This window comes from Anarrhichthys ocellatus, unplaced genomic scaffold, assembly GCF_004355925.1.
Source record: "Anarrhichthys ocellatus isolate YVR2014 unplaced genomic scaffold, GSC_Weel_1.0 scaffold1, whole genome shotgun sequence".
NCBI lineage: Eukaryota > Metazoa > Chordata > Actinopteri > Perciformes > Anarhichadidae > Anarrhichthys > Anarrhichthys ocellatus.
This window is the reverse complement of record NW_022280031.1, coordinates 16486924-16504367: the sequence shown is the minus strand read 5'-3', so window position 1 is coordinate 16504367 and position 17444 is coordinate 16486924. Positions and strand designations below refer to the sequence as shown.

The 17444-nt window shown below is 42.6% G+C and overlaps 3 protein-coding genes across 4 annotated transcripts in view; 2 read left to right on the top strand and 1 right to left on the bottom strand.

Moving 5' to 3' along the window:
- ippk (inositol 1,3,4,5,6-pentakisphosphate 2-kinase) overlaps window positions 1–8279 on the top strand; it is a 14956-nt gene extending 6677 nt beyond the window's left edge. The window contains exons 7-14 of one of the 2 annotated variants that reach the window (XM_031860461.1): window positions 841–899; window positions 995–1067; window positions 1393–1545; window positions 1974–2091; window positions 2802–2937; window positions 3069–3171; window positions 3543–3634; window positions 4021–8279. In XM_031860461.1, coding sequence (XP_031716321.1) covers window positions 841–899; window positions 995–1067; window positions 1393–1545; window positions 1974–2091; window positions 2802–2937; window positions 3069–3171; window positions 3543–3634; window positions 4021–4273 — 987 coding nt within the window. In that variant the 3' untranslated portion in view covers window positions 4274–8279. Of the gene's footprint in view, window positions 1–840; window positions 900–994; window positions 1068–1392; window positions 1546–1973; window positions 2092–2801; window positions 2938–3026; window positions 3172–3542; window positions 3635–4020 lie in introns of both variants that reach the window. The other variant, XM_031860368.1, reaches the window with a different exon arrangement.
- cenpp (centromere protein P) overlaps window positions 7324–17444 on the bottom strand; it is an 87076-nt gene continuing 76955 nt past the window's right edge. The window contains exons 7-9 of the mRNA XM_031860714.1: window positions 10176–10255; window positions 10003–10094; window positions 7324–8496 (exon numbers count right to left, since the gene is read on the bottom strand). Of these exons, the coding sequence (XP_031716574.1) occupies window positions 8366–8496; window positions 10003–10094; window positions 10176–10255 (303 nt within the window). The 3' untranslated portion in view covers window positions 7324–8365. The remainder of the gene's footprint in view (window positions 8497–10002; window positions 10095–10175; window positions 10256–17444) is intronic.
- ecm2 (extracellular matrix protein 2, female organ and adipocyte specific) overlaps window positions 12409–17444 on the top strand; it is a 16780-nt gene continuing 11744 nt past the window's right edge. The window contains exons 1-3 of the mRNA XM_031860241.1: window positions 12409–12594; window positions 16388–16522; window positions 17217–17378. Of these exons, the coding sequence (XP_031716101.1) occupies window positions 16390–16522; window positions 17217–17378 (295 nt within the window). The 5' untranslated portion in view covers window positions 12409–12594; window positions 16388–16389. The remainder of the gene's footprint in view (window positions 12595–16387; window positions 16523–17216; window positions 17379–17444) is intronic.

Genomic DNA, 17444 nt, shown 5'->3' with positions numbered 1-17444 from the left:
GTACAACGACACACGCTGCAGTACAACGACACACGCTGCAGTACAACTGTACAGCAGCTTTTCATTTTTATTCGTCCCTTTCACAGTTCACAAATCAACTGTAGCTAATTTAAACCAAAACTAAACTTGGCTGTTGTTGGGTTTGTGTGCTCTCTGCAGCCGATGTCTGTAATCGATCAAAGACTGCTTGGCCTGTGGTGTTGCTCATACAGACAACTTTGCTCTGGACACCGCTCTTACTTCGGTCCTCATGCGTCACACGCCCAAATCGAGGTTACTCAAGGTCCGAATCACCGGTGAAAAACACGTAGTGGTGGTAACTACTGCGGCTGTAAAGTACAGCGTGGCTTTAATTAGCTGGCGGTAATGTCATTGGTGGTTAAAGTTAGTTTTTCAGCCATAACACCGGGAAAATACAGTCTTACTCGCGGGGGACAAACGCACCAAAGTCTCGGCTTATTCACGGTCACACCGGTGAAACACTGGTTCGCTATCTGTGTGTCTGCGGAGCCCTGAAGCCCCGCCCCCGCTGCAGCAAATAGTGCTGGTCACTTTATTCAAAGTTTATTAAAATTGAATGTTTTGCATGTCCACAATTGCACCAAATTTTAGAATGCACTCCCGTGGGTCCACAGCAATACCTCAAATAAGTATGAAGTAACCCGGATGAACGGTTCTCGAGATGTCCGAAGGACACACCGACAGAGAGAAATGCCTACTTGGACAGATCGGAATCAGGGGTGGTACAACTAAAGACTACAGAACAACAAACTGTTCTTCTTGCATTAATTACTTGCGTCTCTTTGACATGTCTTCCGTCATCACTTTGTCTCTCACCAGGTGGCCAATGGGAAGTGGAAGAGACCGAGTCTGTACTGTCCTCTAGACTTGTTCTCAGGGTGAGATTACGGCAGATGTGTGGAACTCAAATGACCAGTTATACTGTCGTAATGTAAACAACAATAACATCTCTTGTTTCTCTCGCTGTGTTCAGTAACAGACAGAGAATGCACTTTGCCATCAGACACCTGATAGAAGAACCTCAGAACAACTTCAAAATCTTCAAGGTAAGACACCACGACCACAACCGTCTCTCTCTCGCACCGCATGATGTGGAAATGTTCATTCACAACTTCCAGTCGATCAACACAACTACTGGTTCAAAGAATAGAAACTGTGGCGGGATTAACAGAATGAGTTGAAGTGTTACATGCTACTGCTGTGCTGTTTATGACAAAGATATAGAGTATTTATAAATAAGCACAAAATGCAAATGGGAAATCTGAACCGAGACCAAACGTGATCTCTGAAGTCGCTGTAAATGTCACAACTTAGCTCCTCCTCCAGTGTTATAAATATGCTGATGAATTCATCCCTAAATGTGTGTGTCAGGGCGGTCAGTGCATCTACAGCAGTAAGGAGGTGAGTGACGACTCAATGGACCTGAACTGTCTGCTGCATCACCTCAGACCGTACTTCCTGTATGGAAACAACCGGATCAACAGTCACACGACCAGCAAAGCTGTCCTGAACGACTTCATCACGGTAAAACTAGTTCATACACAAGTGTCCTTTTAGTTGAAAGTAGAAAATATATTGAGTGTTGTACAGCTGAGCAATAAACTAATGAATTACCAACAACAAGAGTCGCCAACAGACATCATTCTCCTAATGTCTCAGAGTCAGAAAACATTAAACCTGCAGTGTGTTCCTGATGTCAAACTCAGTCAGCAGGTGTCACAGTTTTAGTGTTGCATATTTATTATCAGGTCTCTTATTTTAAAAACACTAGTTTAAAGTTAGAAATATACAAGATATATTGACAAAGGATAGTGTACATTTTTTTTTTTTTTCCCATGTTAAAAATGAAGATACTTGTACATTTTCTGCAATGATTAATCTAGTATGAAGGTTTAAAGACTCAACAGTCCATGATAGCAGGTGAAGCCTCATAATGAAGCATCTGTCTGTAGGTCCTGGTGAACGCTCTGCTGAGTGGAGGAGGAGATGGAGAGGTGGTGACGGACTCACAAGGAGAAGGACGGAGCTTCTGTGAAGCGAGTCTGTTCAACAAGGAGAGGATTCGCCCCGGTGAGAACCTCCTTCATCAACCCGACTCTCTCGTTCTGTGTGTCCAGCCGGGTTTTAGTGATTCCACTGAGCTGCTCTTTTAATGGTGGTTTGAGCTTCACTCAGCGAACTAACAATATGCAGACTGTAAACCAAAATCAAGCACTAGTTTATTTATCGTCCTTCATAGAGCTGCACAGATTAATCCGAAAATGAACGACATTTTGTGATTATTTGACGTTTTTTTTTTTTTATTATTATTTTGGACATTTGAAGAAGTCACCTTAAACATTATTCACTGTCTTTTCTATAGACAATAAGATTAATGATGAAATTAATCGAATAAACAAAACACCTCGCTTTGATTTCAACCCAACTTTTCTCGTAACTCTTATAAATCACGTTGATTATGTAGTCGAGTCCGTAGCGCCGCGACGCTGCTGTGAATAGTAAGTGTTACTCTGTAGATCTGTGTGCAGCCTCTCAGAAATGTTTGTGGTTCAAAAGAAGCGTTTATGTCGTCTCAACACAAACATTGTGTCCATAACATCTGAATGTGATTATGTAACTATGTGAAACTGAAAGCCTGACTCGCATCTTTTTGTGCATGTTTTTGGATGCTAAGCGAGACTTTACGTACTCTTCTTAATTTAAACATTGAAAGTAATGTTCTGACCTGAAAGTGTGCGATGAGAACAGAAAAGATGACCCCTCTCTCTTTCTCTGTTCAGGCTCTCAGGGTTTACCCAGCGACAGCGTTTTGTTCAGGATCCGTCAGACTCAGATGTTGGACACGCTGGACGTCGAGGGACTCTACCCTCTGTACCGCCGGGTGGAGCAACACCTGCAGGACTTCCCCAAAGAGAGGTAACACACCGTCAACAAGTATCAGAAGAAAAACTGCAGTAACAAGTGTTTATTTAGATAAAAATCTCATTCACCCATCACTTATGAAGGGGCACCGTCTGGTCTCCGGCTTCACTTCCTGTCTGTGTCAGGACCCGTCTTCAGATGGAGGGGCCGTACAACGAGGCCTTCCTGGAGAAGCTGCAGAAATGTCCGACTGAGGACGACGGCTCGGTGGAGTACGCCGTCGCAAAGGTGAGAACCTCACGTCAGGTTTTACTCTGTAACATTTCCCCTCGTCAGCTGAGCGTCTGTTGGAGCATCAGACTCTGGTTAAATCACCAGAACAAACACTGAGCTGCGTGTCGCTGTCAAAAACATCCAGTTCAGTAGCGATAGTGCAGTTTCTAATGACAGACTGAGGGGAAAATACTGATTTATCAAGTAGGAAAGTGAGAGATTATTAACTGACGGTCATAACTATCGAGGTGAAGCAGCGACGGGTTGAAGAAATGTTGCGACTCCTATTCACCGTTGGGTGTTTTGTGTGACTTAGCTGCTTTCCAGCCTCTTAACACTTCGTAAAGATAGTCGCATGTCTGACTGCTGTGTGTTTTTCACTTCAGGTGCATCAGTACCGCGTGGCCATGACGGCCAAGGACTGCTCCATCATGGTCGCTCTGGTGCCCGGCAGTGAGGAAGAGGAGGATGATGAAGGGTAAGAGTGTTGATCACTTAGAAGAGTCCCATTAACTGACTCAGAGACACTTAAATGACATATTTTCTCATGTTTTTGTCTAAATGACACATTTTTAAATTGATCCAGTATTGATGGATTACGCTGTAGTGTGATCACTTAAACTCTTTAATTTACGTCCACTCAAAGTGATTGTTTTTGCCTCTGACAGACTCAGATTGTTATTAGTGTCTGACAACTTCCTGGAGATAATCTTTTGATATCACACTGATAATAGGCAACTGAATGCACCATTCATGTTGGTCCCTGAAGACAACATTTGTAGTATCTGATGTCCACCAGGTGGAGCAGACATCAGCTCATCATGTTCAAACTGAACCATTAACCCTCCCCCCCTCCTCCCCCAGTATCCCCACTCAGAGGCGGCTCAGGGACTTCCTCTCCTCCAGACTGCCGGCTCTCTCTTACTCGGTCTCCATCTTGGATCTGGACCCAAAGCCGTTCGACAGCATCCCCAGCCAGCTGCGCCTGGACCAGAAGATCGTCTCCTGCTACCTGAGGACCGGCGGTGCCTTGCCAAAGGGCTCTCTGCCGCCACACTCCGGCATCTTCACGGCTGCAGAGAGAGAGGACTGCACGCTGCTCTTCCACCCCATGTGAACTCCCCTGATGACTGACTGACTAACGGACGCCACGCTGATGACTGAAACAGAGACGCCGTGTTGATGCAGAGGTCTAAAAGTCACGTCAGACCAGAGCCGTTTATACACGACCGTACTGCAGCACTTTGTCTTCACTTGTCTCAGCAAGTCACCACTAACTCAACGGACGTTGAAGCAACTTCCAGATATTTCTGTTACTGATTCTAGACTCTCGTCAACTTGCCGCTCCCATCGGGAGGAGAATCCCAGCATCGCTGTGTTCTGTCACGACTCTTATTTATTAGAAAGGTTACGGGGAGATTTGGTCTTCAGACTGACGGAGCTCTGAGAAGACGGAAGAAAAAAGAGGAGAACGAAAAGCAGGTCGTTGGGCGTCAACGTACGTAAGATGTCATTTACTGAATGTAGGCGGGGCCTCTGGTGGAGGGAGGCGGAGCCATTGTGTATGTCCAGATTGAACTCGCAGCAGATCTGGATGAGAGGATTCAGGTCTCTGCTGGACTCCACGGGAGGTTGAATTATTGAAGAGAGAGAGCCAAATAACAGCGAGAGACGCTTGACCTCCAGCTTTCGTTTTGACTCCTGTTCAGTTGTTGGCGTCGTTAACATCTTTTTCTCATCAGGCATTTTCTGTCGAGATGTTAAAGGTCAAATGTTGGAGACTTTATTTTTATTTTTAGGGAGGAGAGTTGAGTATCGTTAAAAGGTAAGTTCACCCGAATAATAAAAAATGCCTTGCCTCTTCCCTCCAGTGAAATCTATCCAGTTATGCTTTTATGAGTCTAGATTTTGAGTATAAACCTTTGATTCTCACAGCATTGAAAAATGACATTTTATAAATAACTTGCCACGAAAGAGTAATAATAATCTTCAAGAGACAACGGTGACGTGTTTTAATTGAAACTATTCATTTGGAATAATATAAATTCTTAAAATGTCCTTTTCTTTGCCAACAGAAACTAAATTCGTGGCTGAAATCTCAAAATCTGGAGAAATAAAAACAAAACAATCAGCATGGAGAGTTCACTAAAGGGAAGAGTAAAAAACACTAGGTGGCCACGTTCTTAGGTACACCTTTATAATATAATGCAATCAAGTACATCAGCCCTGTTATTCATTTTACCTTTAAACTTTTATTGTTAATCTGTTGATGCCGTCAAAGGTTAAGTTATACGGAGCTCGATATATTACAGTCCATAATACACCAACACCTCGACAATGAGCATATAGTTTAATTAACAGGGTTGCATTAGTGACACAGCTGTTGTCTTCTTAGTACTGAGTGTATATCTTTAAATAATTTGGGTAAACTGACCCTTAAAGGTCCAGCTGGGACTTGTGACTAATCAGCTCTTGTAGGGTTCTTTAGCGGAGACGTTTGTGTCCAGTTGCCTTTGGTTGCTCTGACGTAACACCTTTTGTGTTTGGGGGGAAAAAAGCACATTATTTTAACTCTTGTTGTCATATTCTGTTTTGTTGGAAGAAAAGCAGCATTTAAGTAGTCGTATAACACTCCCGTGTTTACTAACCTGGTGATGCGTAGCTTTCTAAACATACGGTCACATTACACTTGCTGAGAATATTTGCTCCGTCTCTTATTCACAAGTGAAGTCCAAACCACAGATTAAGCCGGCCAATAAGAAACACCGATGCAGTGTGTCATCACTGAACACAAGACTAATGTGACCGTACGGTTGCAGAGCATTTTAAAGTGAAGAGGTCGGCGCATGTCGGCGTCTGACCCACCAGGGCAAAGGCTTCTGGGTAACAGAGAGACGGGCCGAGCTTCATGCTGCTGCTGCTCCACTGGGTTTTTGTGCCAAAAGTGGCTTGTTGTGCGTTCGTCCATGTGCCTAAATGTTATGGTAAGACTGGAGGGGTGTGTGTGTGTGTGTGTGTGTGTGTGTGTGTTGATAAAACTCGTTTTGTTACAGTCTGCGTTCACAGCTGAGATCGGAGACTAAGCCATGTGGGTTAGTCTCAGTCTTAGAGCGGCTGTGGACGCGACCGTGAACTCTCAGTACCTCGAACTCCTGACGACTCGAAAACCGAAGCTCCACAGGGTCGTCTGATGTTTGCAAAATGATGCGTTCAGGAGCGCTGGGAGGTTTCTGAAGACGGGACGGTGATGTCATCAGGAGTCGGTGACTAGCAACCCGTTTTTAACTTCTTTGTCACCACCAGCAGATGTTGAGTGTTGTAATTTTAACACTCCAGTCCAGATGTTGCTCATGGTCGGATTGTTTCTCCTGGTGACGTCATCGTCCTCTGAACCAGCAGCGCTCACGGAGGCTTCAGATAAACTGGTAACACTTGATTTCAGCTCCTGTTTACAGCGTCCGCTCTCCGCCCTCCACCGCCTCAGTCAGCCAATCAAAACGCCTGAAAACAAAAATCACACTACAAGACAGAAAACCCTTCACAGTCCATCTTGATGATGGTGAACGGCGGCGTCCATCACTGAGACGTGAGACGTCCACCCGGTCATCAGTTCTGTTAATCAGAACTTCTGACCTTTTAACCAATTGCGTCGCCCGCCTTTTTTTTTTTTTTTGGCCCGAAACCTTCATTGCCTGTGAGGCGGAGGAGCTGGAAGGCTGGAGAGTGGACCGCAGTGACCTGAACCAACCACTGATCGTTATGTTGAACTGAAGACGCAACAGGCAGCATGACGGGGAAGCAGAGGCTCATGGAAGGACGACCTGATGTTACTATGGCTTTGATTTAATTTGTTTTATACCTTCTAAACATTGTGACAAATATACAAACTTAACGCAAAAATCATCTGATCACAAAATGCTGCAACTGGACAGATTATTTTCCTAATCTTGTCGGTGTGATCGTGAAAAGCAGCCTCAGTTTGTCTCATCATATTGCGTTTATGAGGGTTCATGTTGTCAGACGGCTGAAGTCAGTTGTGTGACTGCTGTGTTGATGAAAATAGCAATTTAACCATTATTTAACCATTCATTTAGCGTTCAGGTATCTTGAACGACCAACTTTGGCGTCCATCTTTATTTGCTTTTTCAGGTACTTCCAAATGATTTAGTCGGATATATTGGAGCTTTGAGAGAAAAAAACCTGTAATTACGATAACGCGTCCATCAAGTCTTTGCAGGTGTTGAGTGTAATAATCTGACGTACCTTCACACACATCGCTTTCTAAATATGCATGACAATGTTTGGACCACAAACGTTCCTCCGTAGATTAAAACGTGTAGAATAAAAACACGCGGTAACTTTACCTGAAAGATAAATTCCGGGTCAATAAACATGATACTTTTCCGTTAATCTGGATATAAATATTCAGTTTTTTTCTTATTTTTTTTTTTTTCTCAAATTGAAATCTTATTTCTTTATCCAGAGAAAAACGAAACCTCTCTAGTTCAAGCTACACTTCCTCCATCAGCAGATTGAGTTTTATAGTTAAACTTTAACGTGAACATGGAGAAGTCCTAGAGGAGTAAATTCAGGACTGTGTCACATGTTCACAAACTCCACTGACATCGTGCAGAAGACTGAATATAATTTTTCAAGGATTCTGGAAAATCTCTTAAAATGTATTTAAGTGTCATTAAAATGTGTTGTTGGGTTCAGATTATCAGATATAATTAACGATAATACTAACAGACACAAACTGGGGCTGACAAATCATTTCCTTTAAGATTATGTTCCAGTAATCGGGAGAAAACAAACTGTCCTCACTGAGGCGGAGCTCCGACAGCTGAGCTGCCGTGTGGTTGGTCGGTTGCCTCTGCCTCCGCCTGCTGCCTGAGCGTCGGCCTGCAGAAACATCACAGCACTGTGATGCTACAGACTTATCATAACTGTGTGTGTAAATATCCGAGAGGAGAGAACTATTTGAAAATACAAAAAGGCGACGCTGCTGTCCTGCATTTTGTATTTAAATTATTTATTTTTGTAGATTTTGACCAGTGAGCTCTGCTGTTACAACCGTCACGGCTGAGCTCTTTCTATTGAATAAAGATTTCTAAGGGACTAAACCGTCGCTGTGTGTTTTCTTTGTTCTGTATCGGAGGTTTGTGTCTTGTTTTACATTTGAACCAGTTCTCAGAGAAGAAGAAGTGAGTTATGTGTCCTGTGAAAGGCTGACCGCCATGATGACGGACTCCATCGCCGCTTCAGGTCCCAGAATCCTCAGCAGGCTCTGAAAGGCCTCAGCGGCGCCGCCTACAGGCTGAGAGGGAAACAGCTGCAGCGCTGCAGAGAGGAAGACAAAGCACTGAGATCATTGTTCTGCTGAACAGAGTTAGTCAGAAAAACTCAATCTTTTTACACAAAATAAGTGTTTTGTAATGTTCAAATAAGTTAGTCAACCCAGTCATTTGGTACTAAGTAGAGAGACAGTGGTCTCGTAGTGGTTTGTTTAACTATTTTAGTCACTTTCAGGTAAATAAAATGTGCAAATAGATTATCTAGTTCCAGATATTCAAATGTGAGGATTTGGTGCTTTTCTTTGAGATTTTTAACATGAAAGTGAAAATGTTGATAAGATAAAACGAATCATGACTGGCCTCAACAACTTGTTTTCTGACATTCTGTCAATAAAAAAAGATGCATTTATATAATAATCCATAATGAAAGTAGTTGTTGCAGTTTAATAACCTCACTATCACCCTGTGAGTGTCATCACGGTAACATTTGGCCCTGGAGAGACCGACTACCACTACGGGAACTACCACAGAGGAGCCTTTGAGTACTCGAGTGCCAGGTATGGATAAGTCTGTCAGATTCTGTTACCGCACAAGATACCGTCATAAAACTTTCCAGGTGTGTAGTTGAGATCAAAATACAGTCAGAGTTTGAGGGTCGGTGTGGTTTGAGTAAGGGAGTTATCCTATCTCCAGGCCATGGTCAAGACCTACACCCCCGCCCGACCACTTCGCTCTGCTGCCTCGGGGCGATTGGTCGCCCCGTCGCTCAGAGGTCCCTGAGCCTTCCACTTAGCACTTACTTAGCATCTATTGTATTCATACTAGCTTATTGCACTTATTGTATTCATCTTAGTTTGTGGCACTTATTGCATTTGTTTGTTTCTGCACTGTACGTTGGCTCTGGTTTATGCTCTTAGATGCTTGTTTGAAGAAAGGAGATGCACTTCTGACTTCTGGTGACTTGTTGTTCTCTCGAAAACCGATGTTGAATACACTTATTGTAAGTCGCTATGGATAAAAGCGTCTTCTAAATGCCTGTAATGTAATGTAATGTATTGGGAGTAGGAAGTGAGGAAGGGTTCATCGGCCCTTCTACGTTTTCTCTCCACAGTTGGTACCAAAACACAAAGTTCTACAAGGAAGCAGTTTAGTTTGTTGTCAATTATTAGAAAATGACACACCTGTAAATTAAAGCATGTTTTTAGCAGAAACTCAGTGTAGTTTAAATTTGTTTGACGTTGACATTTTACCTGCTGGTTTCTTTGTCCTGATTAATAACATAATAAGCTGATTCAGTCAAAAGTGTCATTTACAGACGTGTCCCCTTACTTTAAACATCCTTTATTGGTGGAGCTTGTTGCAGACAGCACTAGTATTTTATATTTCCATACAAAGATACAACTAAAATGTGTTTTTTTTGCCAGATTAATGTATTGTTTGAGTTGAAGAACCAAAGCTACATCCCAGTAAACAGTTGGTACTGTTCAGTTTTTCTGCCCTGCTTCCTGTCTACAGGTAGTAGAGAGAGTTCAGGTACAGTAAATGGTCTCACCTCTCTCAGGGATCTTTGTCAGCAGCTCCATCTTCGGAGAGACTCCGCCCTCTCTGGAGACGTCCACCGACCAATGAACGAACAGGACGCAGCTGTAAATAAACACACATGTCAGCGGAGGAGACAGCTCAGTGTTGTGTGTTACTGTGCTCCACCAGGAGGAGAGTATTTACCCAGAAAGCTCAGGGTGGTTCAGGATCATGACCTCCGACCTGCAGCCTCCAGGAAGAGAGACGACAGAGGGATACTTCTCCTGTAGAGAGAGAGAGAGAGAGAGAGAGAGAGAGAGAGAGAGAGAGAGAGAAACAAACAGTTACAGCAACCATAAACCCGTTCAATGTACATACGGACATGACTGTGTTGTTTCAAGACAGACTTAAAAACTGTGAAAATATCCTTTAAATACAAATGTTCTCTTTTAGCGGTTTGATAAATACAGGTCCTGAGTGTTTTCAGCAAAGACAATATATAAATAATAATGACAGAGTTTGGAAAAATAAAGGATAAAGGATCAATTTAGAAAAATATACACAAAATGTTTTACAGAACACTGTCACTACTGGATGTTTCATCAAACACGTGAGTTACTTTGTTTCTCTTGTTTCAGTGTAGTTATTTTCTGTTTCATGACAAGTTTGTGTACAATATTATTCGTTAATTTACTGAATGCTGGTTATAATAAACTGTAGTAACGCTACCCATGACTGCTGTTGGCCTGCGGGGGGCGCTACAACATACGTCTCGTCCCCTGAACACTGGGCCCCTCTCAGAAGCACACAACACACGTTAGTACCAGAGTCACAACAGTAAAGTGCACCAACGAGTGGACAGGAAACAGGACCAATACTTAAAGTGGATGAAACAACAACACGACCTCACACTCAAAGGCTCAAATGTTGTTCAACGGAAACTTCATCAGAAAACATTTATGAACTTTACAACATTTTGAAAGAAATGATTACTCTGTAAAAACACACGTTTTCCAGTATACTTCAGTGGTTAGGGGTGTGTCCAACAGGTGAGGGGTGTGTCCAGGTGACTCAACCAAGAGGCATTTGCAGCCGTGTGTGTGTGTGTAATCAGAAGTTTCTAGTCCAGATCAGACCAGAACCAGGTCTCCATTGCTGTGTTTTTATTCACTTTGTTCCTCTCTTGTTGTTATTGTTGGTTTGTTCTGCTCGTATGTATTTAATCTGGAGTTCAGGTTGATTTAGGTTCAGTTTTGACTTGTTCCAGTTATTTTTCAATCAAATGTGTGTGTTGCCTAATATCACAAATGTTTCTCAGAGAGCTTTACAAGCTGTTCATCCTCTCAACTCTGGTAAAGGAAAAACTCAATAAAGCAGCTCATGAACTATTTACATCTTCTCCATGTGAGGATCTGCTTCCTTTCTTTGTCATTAATCTTTGTAAACTGAATATTTGGGGTTCTGGACATTTAAAGACTTCCCTTTGATGACATGCTGTAGGTTAAATTATGAATTGATTAACCTAAAAACGTTTATAAATACTTTTCTTGCACAAAATATATAAATGTAAGCACTTTCAATGACCCATGTCTGTTTATGTCTATTTTCAAAAACTTCCCAGGCCATCACTGGTGCAGTGTCGGCTTATGTTGATTTTCAGGTCTAATAAAAAGGGAAGAATTGCATTATGGGATTTTTTTTGTCAGAAAGTAATGTTCATTTTTTGTTATATTTTAAGACCTTATATATATTTGACACTTTATGACACTCAAAACAGTGATGGAGAGTTGATGAAGTGCACTAATAGGGAGGAGTTTCAGGGATTTCTGGGATTTAAAACCTCTGGAATGAAACAAGCTAAAGTTTTATTCTTGAAATTAAACGTGAACTATCAGCAAGTTCCAGCTTCAAACTTACTGTCCTTCACCACGGAAAATACTGAATCTCCGTGATTACTGAAATATTTGTACTGGTTCATTTGTTATGATCAATATATTTTCCTCTTCCTCCTCTGATCATCATATTCTCTCATTTTATAATCTGATTGTTACTGTTGTTTCGTTCTGGACGGTTTTGGTGCCTTTAGGACTTTCCTTCATCTGTGAAAAGTTTCTCACATGAAGTCTTTCTAGTCGACGTTGAAGTGGGATGTTTGGTCTAGTGTGACCTCTGAGCTACTTCACCTCGTTCAGACTTTTACTGTTGTATCCACAACATGTTTCATATTTAACAAACCTTTTCACTGTGCAACATGTGAATGTTTAACTCCTGTTGGTCCGCTTTACTGTCATCCTCTGATATTCTGCAGCGTGTTGGCAGTGTCCTCCCTCACAGAAAGACAGATGTCAGACCTGTCTCACTCTCTCTCTGTCTGTCTGTTTGTTTATTACTCTCTCTCTCCCCCCCCCCCTCTCTCTCTCTTTGTCCCAGCTGAAGAACAAATCCTGACTTTCCCCTCAAAGCTCTAGCCTGCTCTGCTCCACACGACTTCTCTACGATCTGAGACACAGACACAAAACACACACACACACACACACCTCCTGGAGCTCCTGCAGAACCAGAGGAGGAGAAAAGAGGGTGGAAGAATTTGGCCTCAAGTCTTGCAGCCGCCTTCAAACTGCTGGTAAAGTAGAGTTAATGTCCGTTTGTCTGTCTCCTCAACTCCTCCCCTCTCTGTCTGTCTGCTTGTCTGTCTGCTTGTCTGTCTTTCTTTCTTGCGATGGTTTGTAAACAGTTGTTTCAGTTGCAGTAGATGACCTTCATCACAGGTCCAAAAGACAAGAAGAAAAAACAAACAAAGAGTTTTTATCTGTGACTTCTGAACAGAACTGCTAACGGCTCGTCCTTCAGACCCGAACCAGAACGGATCTAAAGGAACCAGATTGTTTTACTCTTAACATATATGAACATGTCGGTGCTCTTCCTGGTTTTCATGCAACATTCCTCAACTTTCCCCTCAGCTCAGTGATCAAGTTCAATGAGCTCAGCGGACATTTGGGGAGTGCCATAAGTAAATGTGGTGGAACATTTGTATTCAGGTTTGACCTTTTCTGTCTCTAAAATAACCTGGTTTCCATTCATGTTGCCTTGGTTTCCTGGTTTAGAGACATTTCTCAGTAATTATCGAAACAAATTCAGTTCTGGATTTATTTAAAAAAAAAAAATGTCATGCAACATTACAACACAACTCCCACAAGGAGCACATTTACCAGAGCAGCACTTTACAGAGTCAGTTGCATTTTCTTTTGATCAGTTTGTATTCCTAAAATATGAGATTGTTGAATCAGGTTCAGAGTGGAGAAGACTTCTGCACCTGAACCTTCAGCTCAAAGTTGTTGCGAGACCTGAGACCGACTGCCAAATGCGAGACACAAAAGGACACACAACCCGAAGCTTTTTGTAACAAAGTGGCTCTCGTTGGGTAGCAGAACACACACTTCATGCTTCATACTTAATTTAGAAGACGTGAGGAGAGTCTTTGTCACTAACGTGTACTAAGTGTATCTCGTTCTTCTTTCGTCTCCACTGTTCTCTGCTTCATTTGGAGACGAGTTGCTGGGACACTTTTTCTTACTTTTAGTACTCCAGCTGTCTGAAGTGTTGCATGCAGTATGAAGCTAATTCTGACGTACACACATCATCATAACATGGCGCCTTGAACTGTGACCCTCTTGTTCATATATCTTCTGTGCTAAAGACTGTGGGTCACAATAGCTAGAAAAGCAGGCTGGCTTGCATTCTGCATATGTGACCGGATGTAGAAGGACATCCTGCTATTTTTGGCACACTGCATTTGACGTATTATGTATTGGGACATACTAAATAGTACATTAGTATGGTAGTATGGTAGTACGGTAGTACGGATATTGGAACAGTACGTTTGTTCAGAGGTGATACTAAATGAAAGTTCCAGATACTTTAGTGATCGGCTGCAGTTCAGTCGATCATGACTACAACCAACGCAAGAGTAAGCACCATGCATTGGTTTGGAGCAGGACAACCAGTATTTTAACATATAAGAGTATTGGACAAACCAACACGTCCAGAGTGTCACTAAGTGTTTGAGGAGAGGAGCACACATTGTGGACCAGAAGACTCATCAGAGATACGACACAAAGTCAATCAGAGAGGGGAAATAAAGATCACAATGCTGCAGCTACGAAGAGCTACCGAGTGGTTTGATGCTCCTGATAGTAGTTTGACTTCAGATACTCAATTGTTTAACGATAAGCACATAAAGATTTGATGTTTTTAGGGACTCATGAGACACTCAGACGGGCTTACAGATGCTGAAGAAACAGAAGCTAAACTGCACATGAAACTGGGAGGAGTCTTTAATAGACTAAACAATAAAAAATACAGATTAAGTGATATGAAAGTAATTGTTAGTAGACTCTGGTTTGGTTTGAACCAGCTCACAGTGAAGGTGAACCTGGTGGAGTTGTGGAGGGAGAACGACACCAACTAAAAATCTGTGTGGAGTCGTTTCTCTAGTGTGAAGAAAATGTAATTTATAAACATACACACATCTAAAAGGAAGTCGGTGGTGTGCAGAAGTAATTCTAACAATTTCCCAAAGCCCAGTCAATAAGAGGGAAACTGAGGGAAGCAAACAGAGGAAAACTTCATCTCTAACGCTGCCTGGGTTTCATTAAACTTCACACTAACTGCCTCCAGGTTATTTTTATCCTCTGCTGTTCCTGCTGGAAGTCTCTCCGTCTGTTCCTGCTCATCCAGAAACTGAACTGCTGAATACTTTCCATTTGTCTCCCCTCCCTCCTGTTTTCTTTTCCTCCGTCTACATAGAGTACATCTCTCTCTCTCTGTCAGCACTGAACTCTGGTTTCCTATTGGCTCACTGGAGTTGAGGGGGGAGGGGCTCAGAGTCTGTGGCGCTGCAGACTGAAGTTTGGTTTTCATCTAAAAGAAAAAGTGAATGATTGATGTGAATGGTTGAGAGAGAGAGAGAGTGGGCGGAGTCTTATCATGGTAGATATCTCAATTTACTGCTGACTAAACTGTCTTTTTAGGGGATGATTTTGGGCAAAATTAAGCCACTAAAAGTCTTAGTTGGACAGGTCAAGCCCAGACGGCAGGAACATTTTTTTTGGCATTGTTGTTTCTGCAAACCACTGATACGTTGAATGTGGACGTCTTTGCAAGTGCAACTCACTTTGCATATATGTATATCACAGTTTGATGAGAATCAGAATCAGAATCTGACACTGAATTGAGGATCAGGTAGAAATGTGGTCTGAGAGTGACCCCCAATAAGCTCAGTTCTGTTAACAAATAGCTGCCTCCCGTTATCATCTGTTTGTTGTGTTTGGGTCTAAAGAGCCTGAATATAAATAGTGGCTCTTCTTTTAGCTCGGGAGTCTCCACCAACTCCTGAGAAAAACATCCGTGTTTTGGGCACCATCCCAACAAATCAGAAGCTCCTACGAGTAAACACAACAGCTCCCAACATGCACTGGGGCAGAGCTACATTTTATTTTTGTTATTGAGGCCGATATAGAGAAGTAGTTCAATCTGCTGCAACTATCAGGTGTGTGAAGGTGTCTGTTAGCATCGGGCCTCTGCTTTAATAATGACAGGACTGCTGTGTATAGACTAGTCATTACACACACACACACACACACAGACACACACAAGGAACCGACCATTAGGCCATTAGGACCCCAGCAGACAGCTACAGTATATGAGGGCCAGCTACAGCACTGACAGCTCTTTTTGTCCAGGAAGCTGCTGCAGGTACACCTCTGTCTTAATTATCTACATGATCCGTCTGTTTGGTTCCAGTTGTTTTAGATGCTGGTTTCTGCAATGATTCTGGATTTAAATTCATTTCAAACGAGAAAAACCATAGTTTCTCCTCAGGATTTTATGTTTTGATTGAGAGTTGACAGTTGAGAGAAAAGACGAATCCCTGTTTGGACTCAAACCCTGGACTGATTATTGGCTACCCCAGCGTTTCTGAATGGCTGTTGGGAGAATGAACAGTTTTATATTTTCCTTTTGTCTTTGGTACATCTCATTAACCTGCTGGGTTCCTACTGAGGAACCAGTGAAGTCTGAGGATGGGTATTGAACACATTTCGTGTTTGGGTGTAGACCAAAATGTCTTCAGAGCATTAGTAGTATGCTGCGTATTGAAAAGTGTCCGGAGGCTCGTGTTTAGACTACATTTACAATTTAAGCTTTTTTTTTAAATTTGTATTTGAGAACTTATGAAATTAAGAAAAAGAGTTTTGTAGAAAATGATGTTTGCATTTCTCAATGTAAGGCTTTGGAAAAAGCATTGCTTTGGTATTATCTAGAGATAACTTTCTATCAACACCCATCGACAGTGAAGACGTCAATGGAGGTAAAGGTTCCTGAAAGGCAGCCTGAGCCTAGTCTGTGCTGCTCTGCAGGGATGAGGTGGTGGCTGATGGCGGCCAGTTTGTGGCTGCTGGTGGTTGTGACCGTCTCGAACGCTCAGGCCAGGAACAGACCTCGCAACCAGGACGGGGAAATCCACAAGGGGAAGAGGAAGAGGGACGGACCAGGTGAGACTCTGCCTCTTAAAGAAAAACACTGATATGTGACTGAACAATGGCTAACAAGAGGACTTTACATCAGTTTAATCTCTGTGCATCCAGTACAGCGTAAGCCTAGCTTTGCACGAAGACTGGAAAGAGGAGAAAATGCAAGCCGAACATAAAAAAAAAAGAATGAAAACAAATCACCTTTTAAACTGTCTGTTGCATCTTGTTCACTAAACAGTCAGTAAAAAGGACACATTGCAGTTTTAGCAGCAGATAATGGAGCAATATGTTGATCAACAGCTACTGAGCACAGTTAGTCTCATAAATCCTGAGCTTATCGTGGGGTCACCATGTTTGAGCTCTGTCCTAACATCTTCTAATGTTTTTCTGGCCGTCACAATTAGAACTGCAGTCTTGTTTTCTGATGTAAAAACTTTAAATGACACCAGAACCAACACCAGAACACCCTACAACATGTGGAATCCCACAGGGGAGCATCTCTGGCCTCCTGCTGGTTTTATGGGACTATCTGGAATCAGTTTATTTCCGGATTATTTTCATATGCCACTGATAAGAACGAGGAAAGTCAGTCCCAAGGGAAGAATTCAGTAAGATCACCATCTGGCTGCTAGACAGCAAGTTGTCTTTTTGTTTGGCTAAAACAGAATGATCTATTCTGTCTGCCTGCCTAAATTAATATGACCATGTGTTGCAGGTCCTGGGCGAGCCAGAGCGGGGCGCTCCAGACCTCTACAGATCAGACTGGTTCCTGGTCCCAGCATGCCGGTGGAGCCTGGAGGGAACCAAGGAAAGACTCTGATCATGAAGTCCTACAAGAACCTACAAGAACAGCACTCCAGCTACAACGTAATCCCAGGTCAGTGAGACCAGTAACTCTACCGTAACCGAGGTCAGTGAGACCAGTAACTCAACCTTAACCCAG